The sequence below is a fragment of the Limanda limanda genome, chromosome 15, assembly GCF_963576545.1.
Source record: "Limanda limanda chromosome 15, fLimLim1.1, whole genome shotgun sequence".
In the NCBI taxonomy this organism is placed as follows: domain Eukaryota; kingdom Metazoa; phylum Chordata; class Actinopteri; order Pleuronectiformes; family Pleuronectidae; genus Limanda; species Limanda limanda.
Genome location: NC_083650.1, coordinates 4,381,207 through 4,393,304, shown reverse-complemented (window position 1 = coordinate 4,393,304; position 12,098 = coordinate 4,381,207). Strand labels below are relative to the sequence as shown.

At 42.3% G+C, this 12,098-nt stretch overlaps 1 protein-coding gene across 3 annotated transcripts in view; it reads left to right on the top strand.

Annotated features, from left to right (window-relative positions):
* The window catches only part of LOC133020762 (echinoderm microtubule-associated protein-like 6), a 40,269-nt gene extending 31,768 nt beyond the window's left edge, over nt 1-8,501 (top strand). Inside the window, exons 30-46 of one of the 3 annotated variants that reach the window (XM_061087466.1) lie at nt 2,205-2,219; nt 3,233-3,241; nt 3,879-3,957; nt 4,044-4,173; nt 4,464-4,562; nt 4,944-4,964; nt 5,306-5,479; nt 5,715-5,923; nt 6,022-6,179; nt 6,278-6,392; nt 6,484-6,672; nt 6,768-6,940; nt 7,149-7,311; nt 7,409-7,512; nt 7,621-7,774; nt 8,092-8,192; nt 8,477-8,501. In XM_061087466.1, coding sequence (XP_060943449.1) covers nt 2,205-2,219; nt 3,233-3,241; nt 3,879-3,957; nt 4,044-4,173; nt 4,464-4,562; nt 4,944-4,964; nt 5,306-5,479; nt 5,715-5,923; nt 6,022-6,179; nt 6,278-6,392; nt 6,484-6,672; nt 6,768-6,940; nt 7,149-7,311; nt 7,409-7,512; nt 7,621-7,774; nt 8,092-8,192; nt 8,477-8,501 — 1,918 coding nt within the window. The remainder of the gene's footprint in view (nt 1-2,204; nt 2,220-3,232; nt 3,242-3,878; nt 3,958-4,043; nt 4,174-4,463; nt 4,563-4,943; nt 4,965-5,305; nt 5,480-5,714; nt 5,924-6,021; nt 6,180-6,277; nt 6,393-6,483; nt 6,673-6,767; nt 6,941-7,148; nt 7,312-7,408; nt 7,513-7,620; nt 7,775-8,091; nt 8,193-8,476) is intronic. The other 2 variants (XM_061087465.1, XM_061087467.1) reach the window with 2 other exon arrangements.
* The last annotated feature ends 3,597 nt before the right edge of the window (nt 8,502-12,098 follow it).

The following is a 12,098-nucleotide window of genomic DNA, read 5'->3' as shown; positions in this document are numbered from 1 at the left end:
CTGTCCGTCTGTCCAATTCTTGTGGACACGATATCTCAAGAACGCCTTGAGATATCGGCACCAATGTTCACTTATACTCATGGAATAACTGATTAGATTTAAGTTTTTCACTTTATACAAATTATAAATATTTCAATAAGACATAATTAAACACCAATTTTCCTTTATATTCTGTTAACCAGAACCCAAAGCACACTTTACTGTGGACTTGATTAACATCAAACTGTCCATCCGTCTCAGCTCTGTCCACTCTGCTGTACTGAGCCTTGTGGACAGACGATTCTGTGGTGACATGTTTGAGCTGCTCTTCAGGAAACAGGGGACAACCCCTCAGAATGTGTAGAAATATTTCCAAAAGTTTGTACCATCAAATTAATTTTAAGGGAGCTGTTAGTTGAAGTTAAAAAGTTGTGTTGTGTTGTTTTCATCGAGTCACATATGGAGATGAGTTTCTTCTGTCAGACTCAGAGGTCACAGTAGGTTTTGGTGCAGGTTCTAACTCTGTCTGACTTTATGAAACTTCTCATCTTGTTGTCGTCAGTGGTCCCAGTGACTATTCCCAGTGTGTCAGTGTTGTTAGGTCTCTGTGTAGGTGTGTGTACTGGATGCATGCACAGGCTTCTGCATGGTCACTGAATGTTACGGCTTGGTTTGCTGTGTGTCCATACTGAGAACATGTGAAGGTTTCAAGGTTTCACTGAGCTTCTGTCTTCAGGGGAAACTTACAAATCTGTAAAACCATAGTCTGACACAGGGGCGTCGTTAGGCCTGTTTTAGGGGGGCTGAAGCCCGTCTAAAATGTTCTTCAGCCTCCCCAAATAATTATTGGGATTTTTTTTAATTTTTTTTTTGAAATTAAACTATTGTTTTACACATGGACAAGTTATTTATAACTCTAACATGCTACATATGTGAGTGCGTTTCTGGTTTGTATGTTTTCTCCCCCTAAACAATTACAATCCAATAGCCTCTCATCATACTTAACAATAAAAGACCGGGCACTAGGACCTTGGGGAGTGTGCATCGCTGCTGCGCTGGCTTTCTCACTCTGCCAAGTAACGTCTCTCATCAAGACAGCAGGATTACAGCCAAGGAGTTTAGCGCATAGTAAATGATGCACGGAGTGAAACTGTAAGTACAGGTAGTTACAGAATGTGGCTATCTGTAGTTGTTAACGATTGTTACCTGCTTAAATTTAGGTTTATGAAAACTAGTATATCCGTCTTTCCTTTACAAGCAGGAAAATTATTTCTCTCTATTTGAGAAAATTTCATATTTGTGTTGTCAAATTTCACAATGACCCTGAAATTCTGTCTCTTCTTATACTAAATGAATGCAAGCAAAGATACAGAGAAAAATCACACTCTTTCTGATTGAACCAATCTATGAACTGTCTGAAACAATGGATATCCGCAGCCCCAAATGAGCCCAAAAAAAATTGGCGCGCGCTGTGCGCGCAAACATTCAACCTCCTTAGGGGCTAAGCCCCCCCTTTCTTTTAATCCTAGAAACACCCCTGCTCTGACATCTCGTATTCCAACTGAAGATGATCAACGGAAATATTTGGAACATGGACAGATCACGACACAATGAGGCTCCGAGCACAGACATGTCAAAGCTCCTGCACTAAAGCATTTTTAATCATTTTGTAGTTTGTCATTTTGGTCTTTTAAGAGTCATTTCCAGCCTCTTTGTAGTTATTTAATATCTGTTTGAGGTCATTTACATTTACTGTCAATGTCTGTCTCTTTACGGTTGTTTGCATCTGTTGTTTCTCTGTAGATGTTTAGCATAAGCAGTATATCTTTGCACATATTTCTCTCTTACTAGTAATTTTTTGTCTCTTATTATTAGTTATTAACCATCTATCTTCTTCTTTTTTTGTCTCTTTATAGTTGTTTCGTGTTTAAAAAACACGAAACAACTAGGCCTCTGACCTCTGTGCTCACTCGGCCCATTATGTTATATGTGCATGTCTTACTGGATTTAAATCGTCTAAAAATGTGATAATAAAGCCGCAACTTCCCCGTCGAGCTGGTGACGCTCAGAAGCTCACAGCAGTTTGGACAGTGTTGTTTTGTTCACTTTGTGTCCTCATGTAGTTCTTAGTGTTTGTCCCTTGGTGGTCCCCTGTTGCCTGAGTGTTCTTGCTGGTAGAAAGTCTTTAATATCTTTGTTGTGTTTTAACTTGCATTCCCCTGGAGGCAGGGCATTGTCAAGTAAGTATGAGCTGGTACTTACTGTGGTGATGGTTTTCAGAGAGGGAACATGTCGATATGATGCAGGAGGAGGGATTTCATTAAACTGTGTGAGCTGTAGCTCATAAATCATTACAGGAAAGAGTTGACCACACATGATAGTGACAGAGACAGTGGGTGACTATCAAGGATACGACAGAATAACCTTTTAAAAATCACGAATATGTTCAGGTTTGAATGAATGGAATTTTTTTTTATAGAAGACTTGATATGGAAACAAGGCGTCCGTCTGTTTCTCTATACATTTCTAACACTGAGCATAAATGAGCCTTTAGTAACGTCATTATAGGGTTTCTCCTGTCTAGAGAATTGTGAGGCGGCAAAAACCACAACACTCACAAACACACACACACACACACACACAAACAAACAGCGTCATCAGACACATAAACTCAGACTGGGTAAAAAACAAATAATTTGTAAGCTTAGACAAAGTAAGGACCTGGAGGGAGCACAGCCCTGATTTCAATTTGTTCTACTATTATTTCTTTCTTTATTTTGGGGTCATCCTTTCATATGTTTCTCCTCCTCATCCTCTTCTTCCTCTCTTTTGCAATTTAAAACGACCTCCTCTGCCTCTTCCTCATCTTTCTCACATCTTGTTCTGGTCGTCCGTCTGCTCCTCTGTAGAGGAAGCGTTTGGATCTGATCTCCAAAGACCTCCTGACAACCTGTGCATGTTAGCCTGTCAACGCCATTAGCTATGCTAGCATGTTAGCCTGACAGGACTGATATATTATGGAGCAGTAGCATGTTAGCATTTTGTCAGCATGTAGCTAGAGCCACAGTTAGTCACTTCAAAGTTTCTGTGAAGCATGAGGCCTGTATATGTGTGTGTGTGTTTGAGTGTGTCTGTGTGTGTGTGTGTCTGCGAGTTTGAGTGTGTCACAATGTGTGTGTGTGTGTGTGAGTGTGTGTGTGTATGTGTGTGTTTCTAAAGCTCTGTACCTTGGTTCTGTCCCTCTGCTCTCCAGGGGATCCAGGTAACACCTGCCCACCTGACTACCTGTTCCTTTGTGTTGTCTATCTCTTCATTTGTGTGCGTGTGTGTGTGTGTGTGTGTGTGTGTGTGTGTGTGTGTGTGTGTCTGTGTGTCTGTGTGTGCGCACGCATCCCACTCCTGTCGACATCACCTCACATTGACAGCGTCCAAGAAGAAAACAATTGTCCTCAGAACTCACCTACAGATAAAAGACAACATGGGAAGAAGTCTGATGATTGTTTGCAGTTCAGATCCAGATGTTGTGAATCACTGTCGACAGTTAAAGCAACACAATGGGTTTTTTACCTTGAAGAAAATATTTTAAAATGATTTTGATTGAACACAAACCTGGTAGGAAGAGTAACGTCTCTGTCTCTGCCACAGAAACATTTGCAATAAAAATTGATTTGTTGTAACTTAACATTTGGTGATAACGTCCAAATGTGAACTCCAAACATCTGTCTGCATCAGTCCTGTCCGTCACTACACACTACTGTGTGACTGTCTGCCCTGAGGCCGACCACTCTGTCTCACTGTCTCCACCTGTCTGTCCTCCAGACGTCAGCTCGTTGGGATAAGAATGTTTCTCTTTGAACGGCATGATTGATGATGTCATTAATAGACTGATTGATCCTCAGGCCGCCAGTCAGTCGAGCGGCGCCGCAGCCGGAGAAACTCCAGAAGAACAACGTGTCAAAGAAGAAGAGACTAGTCGAGGTAAAGTCTGTCTATCTTTGTCTCTCTCTCCCTCTGTCTGTCCATCCGTCCGGCCTCCTGTTCACCTCTGTCCCGTCCCTCTGCAGGACCTGGTCTTGGATCACGTGTTTGGTTTCCGAGGCTTCGATTGTCGTAACAACCTGCACTACCTCAACGACGGCTCTGAGATCGTCTATCACACCGCCGCCACGGCCATCGTCCACAGCCTCACCACTGGTAACCACAGCACGCCACATAATCATGACCCACACATCGTCATAGATCCAAATGTATGAGCCGTGTGGTGGACACCAAACAGAGATTTAAACTTCTCAATCAGAGACTTGTGTAAACGCTGCTGGTCTCGTTTTAGTTCGAAAACTCTGAGAAACTGAGACTTTAATAAAGGATGACACAGACGCCCACGTTCTCTTCCTGATTGGTTCTTATCAGTTACATGACGTGACTACCATCGGTGAAAGCGTCACATCGTCAATAACGGTTCCACGTGTTGTCTTCTGCTGCAGCAACTCAGAGTTTCTACCTGGAACACACTGACGACATCCTCTGTCTAACCGTCAACCAGCACCCGAAATACAAAAACGTCATCGCCACCGGACAGATCGGTACAGTGTCTGTGTGTGTGTGTGTGTGTGTGAGAGTGTGTGTGTTTTATGGTGTTCAGGAGGAGCGTGTGCATGGCAGTGTTTTTACTACTAAATAAGTCCTGCTTTTCTCTCCTCTGCTTCCTGGTGAACCTGCCTGCTTTACGTTTTACCCACTGAGAAAATAGAAACGAGCCGATGACGCTAGCATCACTAAGCTTTGTCTGTAAAAAAAACGCTTTTAGACCCTTAAGTGTGTTTTAAAGAGATAATAACTAATTTAAGCAGCAAGAATCTGTCCGTTTTTCATCAGTTTTATTTGTTTGTGTGTTCTTTTGTTGTTTTTGTTTGTGTGTGTTTTGGCTGGCCTCATTTGTCACCATCGCTCTCACAACACCTCAGGTGACGTCAGTGAACTCCCAGGTAAAAACAAACAGCACTGCCTCTCCGATCAGGACAGACACCCTGAGACCCAGAGACGAGCTGAAGACTGGTTTTATTACAACCTCCTGCTTCCACTGACTCAAACATTTCGTTTTAATGGAACTCTTATAAATCATGCTGGAGCTTTCAGATGAAATAATCCTGGCTCCTGAATGTCCTCAGATCTTTGAGCTGACGCTGTTCTGGTTCTCAGGGAGTTTGGAAGCTGCTCTGATCCTCTATCTGCTCTGTTTGTCCTGATTGTTTCCTGTCGTTGACACATTTTAGTCCCTGGTACTTTCTCCCTGTGACGTCTTCTGACCAGTTTCACCTTCATGCAGGCGCCACACCTTCCATCCACGTGTGGGACGCCATGAGCAAACAGACCCTCTCCATCCTGCGCTGTCCTCACGCTAAAGGCGTCGGCTACGTCAACTTCAGCGCCACGGGGAAGCTGCTGCTGTCTGTCGGCGTGGAACCTGAACACACCATCACTGTGTGGCGCTGGCAGGAAGGTCAGACTCATATCTGATCAATAATTAAACACACCCACGTTATTTCAGAAACCCAGTGGCAGGAATGAGCTTCTAATCGATACGAGGTTTTAGCCGCATTGATTTAAAATCCCTTCAGAGTCTGAAAGAATCAGAAATTTAACCCACAAAAGTATTTAATATGTGTTCTGTACTGGTATAAATCTTTCACTTTTAAATCAAACTCTTGGAGAAATAAAAAACGTCTCCTGTGCAGGATCCAAGGTGTGCAGTAAAGGCGGACACCCGGACCGGATCTTTGTGGTGGAGTTTCGGCCGGACTCGGACTCCCAGTTCGTGTCAGTGGGAATCAAACATGTGAAGTTCTGGACGCTGGCCGGTGGTGCTCTGATGTACAAAAAGGGCGTGGTGGGGACCGTGGAGGACGGCAGGATGCAGACGATGCTGTCCGTGGCGTTCGGAGCCGTGAGTTCACTGATACCTGATCAATAATTCTGATATTGATCCAGTTTGTCAGCAGTGACATCACATCTCTAGTTGACTGTTGACATCTGTTTTTGCAGAATAACCTGACGTTCACCGGAGCCATTAACGGTGACGTGTATGTGTGGCGGGACCACTACCTGCTGAGGGTGGTGGCGAAGGCTCACACCGGGCCCGTCTTCACCATGTACACCACGCTGAGGGACGGCCTCATCGTCACCGGTGGCAAGGAGAGGCCGTGAGTCCGTCAATCCTGTCTTCACTTTTTGTTGTTCTGTGTAGGGGCGTTTCAACAGGGGAGTTAAAGCAGTGAACTGTTTGGGGTTTGTGTGTCAGGACGAAAGAGGGCGGGGCCGTGAAGCTCTGGGATCAGGAGATGAAGCGCTGTCGAGCGTTCCAGCTGGAGACGGGACAGCAGGTGGAGTGTGTCCGGTCCGTCTGCCGAGGAAAAGTGAGTCCTTTTAAATTTTCATTAGTTTCATTCTTCCATCGTCTCCAAACTTTCTCCTCACCTCCTCCACTTCCTCCTCCTCCTCCCTCAGGGGAAGATCCTGGTCGGGACGAAGGACGGGGAGGTCATCGAGGTCGGGGAGAAGAACGCGGCGTCCAACCTGCTGCTGGACAGTCACGCTCGGGGGGGAATCTGGGGTCTGACCAATCACCCTGTTAAAGACCTCTGCGTCACCGCCAGTGACGACGCCACCATCAGACTCTGGGACCTCACGGACAAGGTACAGATTACTGTCCTATACTGCAGCCAGCCACCAGGGGGCGTTTTATTCATGGCCGGTGATTGTCCTGTTTCTTTCTCTCACTCTCTGTTTAGAAACTGTTGAACAAGGTGTGTGTCGGCCACGCCGCTCGCTGTGTGACCTACAGTTCTGACGGAGAGATGCTGGCTGTGGGGATGAAGAACGGCGAGTTCCTCATCCTCCTCGCCAACACGCTCAAGATGTGGGCGAAGAAACGAGATCGCAGCGTCACCATCCAGGACATCCGGTAGGAGAGAGGGAGCGTCTAAAGACATGGCTGACCAATCAGAGCAGGCTGGGCTTTATCAGTCTCAAAACCAAGCCTCTGTCTCAAAACCAAGTGTTTGAGACAGAAGCTGGCAAGAGGAGCTGCAGCAGTGGACAGACTGAGGTTATTTCTGAACATTAGAGCATGAAAAACATTTGACATTAACAACACTGATTAAAATCCCCAGGTTCAGTCCCGACCGGCAGCTGTTGGCCGTGGGTTCCGTGGACAACACGGTGGATGTGTATGATGTGAGCGGCGGACCGAGTCTTAACCGACTGGTTTACTGCAGCGACATCCCTGCTTTCATCCTGCAGCTCGACTTCTCTGCTGACAACTGCTACATACAGGTTTATACACATATATACATGCGCACACACAGTATATATAAATAGTTTACTTCATCTAAGTACCTTACATTTTGTGTGTGTGTGTGTGTGTGCGAAGGTTTCCACAGGAGTTTATAAGCGGCAGGTTTTCGAGGTTCCTTCAGGGAAGTTGATAAACGACCAAATCGTCATCGACAGAATCACGTGGGCGACCTGGACCAGGTAACAGGTTCCTTTTTCTTTTTAAATTTAACTGCAGTCTGATAATCCTGAGTTATAATATCAAGGGTAAGTTCAGCTGCTCTGAATCAACACGGTTTTCTGCCTCAGTATTCTGGGAGATGAGGTTTTGGGGATTTGGCCTCGAAACTCAGACAAAGCCGATGTGAACTGTGCCTGCGTCTCTCACGCGGGCATGAACATCGTCACCGGCGACGACTTCGGATTGGTCAAACTGTTCGACTTCCCCTGCACAGAGAAGTTTGTGAGTCGCTGATTTATTTATTTTCTTTGTGCCTTGATCAACCAGTTTTTAATCTTGCTGATAATGTTGAAGATTTTTACTCTTGTAAACATGGAATAGAAAGAAAATGTTGAAAGAAAAACCACTGGTCTAGTGTAAGAAATATCTAAAAACAACAGACATTATTAATGACTGAATCAAACTCTTAGACTTAAGTAACATTAAATCCAGAATGCTCATATATACAATAAAATACATTTAAACATTACCACGACCACATTCAATTAATTATCATTATAATGATTATGATTGAGGAGAAATTTGTTTTCTGTCTTCAGGCCAAACACAAGCGCTACCTCGGCCACTCGGCTCATGTGACCAACATCCGCTTCTCTCACGACGACAAATACGTGATCAGCACAGGAGGAGACGACTGCAGGTAAACTGATCGTTAACGAGCCGGACGAATACAATCCAGCTAAACTGCACTCGTAACAATATCTTCATAAATCAGTTACGCACAAAAGACTTTATCAAGTCTCAAATTGTCTAGTTTATGAAATGTTGCTGACGACCAAATGTCAGAATAATGAGTCATAAGAATGTAAAACTAAATTGGGACTTTAGTAGAAAATATCATCTGAGAACCAGGAACTTGCACAGTTACAGTTTTGAGTTGCTGATGTATTTAATGTGTTGACGTCTGTTGTGCGTCTGTTGCAGTGTGTTCGTGTGGAAATGTCTGTGAATGCACAGATTTCTGCCGTCCACTGAGGCTTTGATCCAAAGCACCTTAACAGCACCACAAGTGGATCCGGGGGGAAGCAAACCCACAACCTGAGCCACCACCGACCTTTTTCTTGGGGACAGGGCAGAGGACTACAGACTGCTGCCGGCCCGTCGATTCACGGCACGTGATGGATCACATGATGGATCACATGATGGATCACATGACACTCGACGAAACCACGAAGAGGCGACAAGGAAAGAGAAGATTCCTCAGAGAAAACATCAGAAGGTTTTGATGATAACTTTCTTGCTCGGTTCCATTTTTCTTGTGAACAGTTGGAATCTCACACGATCAGCACAGTGACGGGAGTTTTCATGTTCTGATCAGATTCTCTCAGAACGACCGCGTGTTTTTAAACAAACGTCTCCGGGTCGTTCACCGACGAAGCCAAGAGAGAAACGTTCAGCTCCATCTGTCGGAGCTTCTCAGACAAAATGTGAAGCACTTTCCGACAAGGCTGCTTTTATTAAAGGTTTAATTATGATTTATAAATCCTTTAACAAGCATTTCATTCGAACAAATATTTGCCAATTTGGGAAAAATCCTCCTTCTACCAGATATTTTGCCTTTTTATCTCTAAGGTTTTTTAATAACCGTCAATTTTATTTTATTTTTCTCTTACATACTTAATGATAGAGACACACAACAGTTCCCACAATAAGGATTTAGAAATCTTTTTATAAATATTTACAGCTGCAGAATTATTAACTTTGACTGTTGATCTAGAATCGTCTGAATGTACAAAGAAAAGTAAATATGAAATGTTGATGATCAAAGTTCTGTTGTTTGAATGATTCTGAGTAAAACGTTTTTGATAATCAGTAAATAAACTAATAATAACAGAATATCAGTGGAAAATGCTGTGTGAACATAACCAATAAGTTAAAAAAAGAAATATTAAACATTAATAAACAATTAAAGTAAATGTCCCACTATAGTCTTTTATAAACCTTTAATGTTTTGGCGTATCAGTGTTTTTCTAGTCAATTATAAATTATACTATTACGTGTAACACACTTTCCAATAAGCCGTGAGTTCTGCAGCTGTCAATGTTGAGAATTAAATGAATTAGGGATAATGAGTTTCTTGATTTCAGACGAGTCGATGAATCACCTGCAGTTATAAACGTGACTCATTTATAAAAGCAGGAGAGTTTCTGGAGCTCTCCAGGTGAAAAGGACACAGGAGTCGTACAACAAACACCAACAATTAATTTGGTCAGCAGACAAAGTATCACGTGAAAGGAGGATTTAATTTAATCTTGTAACTGATCTGTGGAGAGTTTGTAAACAATAAATTAATCATGAATGAAGCTGTGGATTTAAGCTCGTAAACGATCTTCAGAAAGTGGAAAAACAAACAAACCATGTTACAAGATTCAGCTTTTGTCATTAAACAGTTTCCTTCTGTCCAGGGTCAGACGCACAAAACATTCACAACTAAATCACACAAGTCGGAAATATTTGCAGAACCGTTTTTCCCCCTGAAACTCTTGTTTGATAATGTTTTTATCTCACAAGTGAAAATATCTTGTAACATGAAAAACATCTTGAACCTCTCACATTATAACATAATATATAGCTGATAAATATGATTAAGTTTCTTAAAGTCAAACACAGAAGCTGAATAACAGCTTAGAAATTAAATCAAACTTTTCTTTTCTTTTCTTACCGGATACAGATCTGAAAAGCTGCAGAGTCAGTACCAGCATTTTTTTTCTATCATTGTTTTATTGCTTTGGGCGAAATAATCATTTTCTTATTTGTGCCTTTAATCGTCTCGTCAGTCACAGTGACGATGGAGATTGGGAGTTTATGATTTGTCCTAAATAAATAATCTGTTTTGATTAAATTATATCTCCAGATGCTCAAATTCTTCTCCTTCACAAATGTAAATAAAAGCTTGTGTCTGCATCATTCACACGTCTGACCCCTGGATTCAGTCTCATCGCGCTCAGAAACAAAAAACTAACAAATGAAGAGTTTACAGATGCTGATGGGACCATTTTTGGAGAATGAACTGTAACAGTATCAGATTCTGCTCAGATTACAAAACTCCTTCTGCATTGGAAGAAATTATATTTAATTATATTTACAGAAACATCCTTGAATTTGTAAAGTCACGTCTCATTTCGGTGTCTCATCACTTAAGTGCCTTTCAGGGTCTTTCTACCTGTGTTTGTTTGCTTCAGTTATGTTTTTTTTATTTATGGGGGGGGCTGCACCGTTTTTTTTTAAAACGCATATATAAACTTATTTTGTACTTGTACACTGTCTGGTGCTACTCTGAGAATGTTCAAACTTTTATTCATCCAAAATGTATAAAAAATAAGCATTTTGCTTTGCTGCTGCTTTTACTTTGAAACATTCAAAGCAACGTGATCGTAAAAAACAACCACTGAAGAAAAATATATGTTCAGAGAAATATTTATGGAAAATACATAGATGTTATTTATGAGAGTGTGGATGAGTTTCCTGTGTCAGAACTGTTGAATATTAACTGTTGTGAAAAGTGTCAAAGAGTCTGTTTGTGTCGAGATAAACGGAGAAATAGAGAAAACTCACCTGATGTGTCGACTCGTTTTCTTCGATGTACTTGATTCCCTGAGGTCGCTGAAGTAAACACGTTCATCCACACCGTCAGGTTTCTATTTCTGCAAAGAAAAAATCCTCAAATGTATCAGGTTCATTTCACGACATATAAATTTAGTTTGCTGAAACGTATACATATTTAAAATGATAATTATATAAAATCCCCTGTCCGTCGTATAATCCTTTATTAGTCCCACAACGAGACATTTTTAGTATTACAGCAGCAGAGTTAAAAAGACATGAGCAGGTAATAAGTAACATGTAATACTTTAGTGTGACGAATAAATAAATATGGAAATATATGAATGTAATTAAACAGTATACAGTGTATAGACAGTAGAGATATGTGCAGTGTGATTAAATGTACAGTGAATGTATTTCACATGAACTGTGATATTGCACAAGCAGATGAATCTGGACCAGTATTGATAATACACCACTGTTCACACACATACACACACTTTAACGTGTAGTCAGATCCTTTGAGCGTAAACACACACACATTCACACACCGTAGCCAGCTCCCAAAAAGGGAGTCTGCCATAGCGGACAGATAACAGGTTTTCAAACCTCTTGTTTCATGAATCACTTCATTATATTAGTTCTGAGACATCCTCTCTCCTGTGCATGGTACGTCCCACACATCAGTACAACACATAAAATAAGCACACACACCGAGGCAATATGCTTATGAACTCTAGTAACCGCAACTCAGCGTGCACGTCATCACGCAACGCCAGGAGGAGGACCCAACGCCAGGAAGGCAGGACCGTCTAGTCTCGACCAATCCCAATCCAAGAAGAACCTCTGTCATGCCCAGTATCAATATATAAGCTTTGTGCGCACTCTGACTAAGCGCAACTTGAGAACGACGCCTCCTGCCTTTGATTTCCACCCGCAACACCAGTTAAGAGTTAAAGTGTAAGAGTGCAGTCCATACGGGAGGTGCATAGTTTTTACTGGC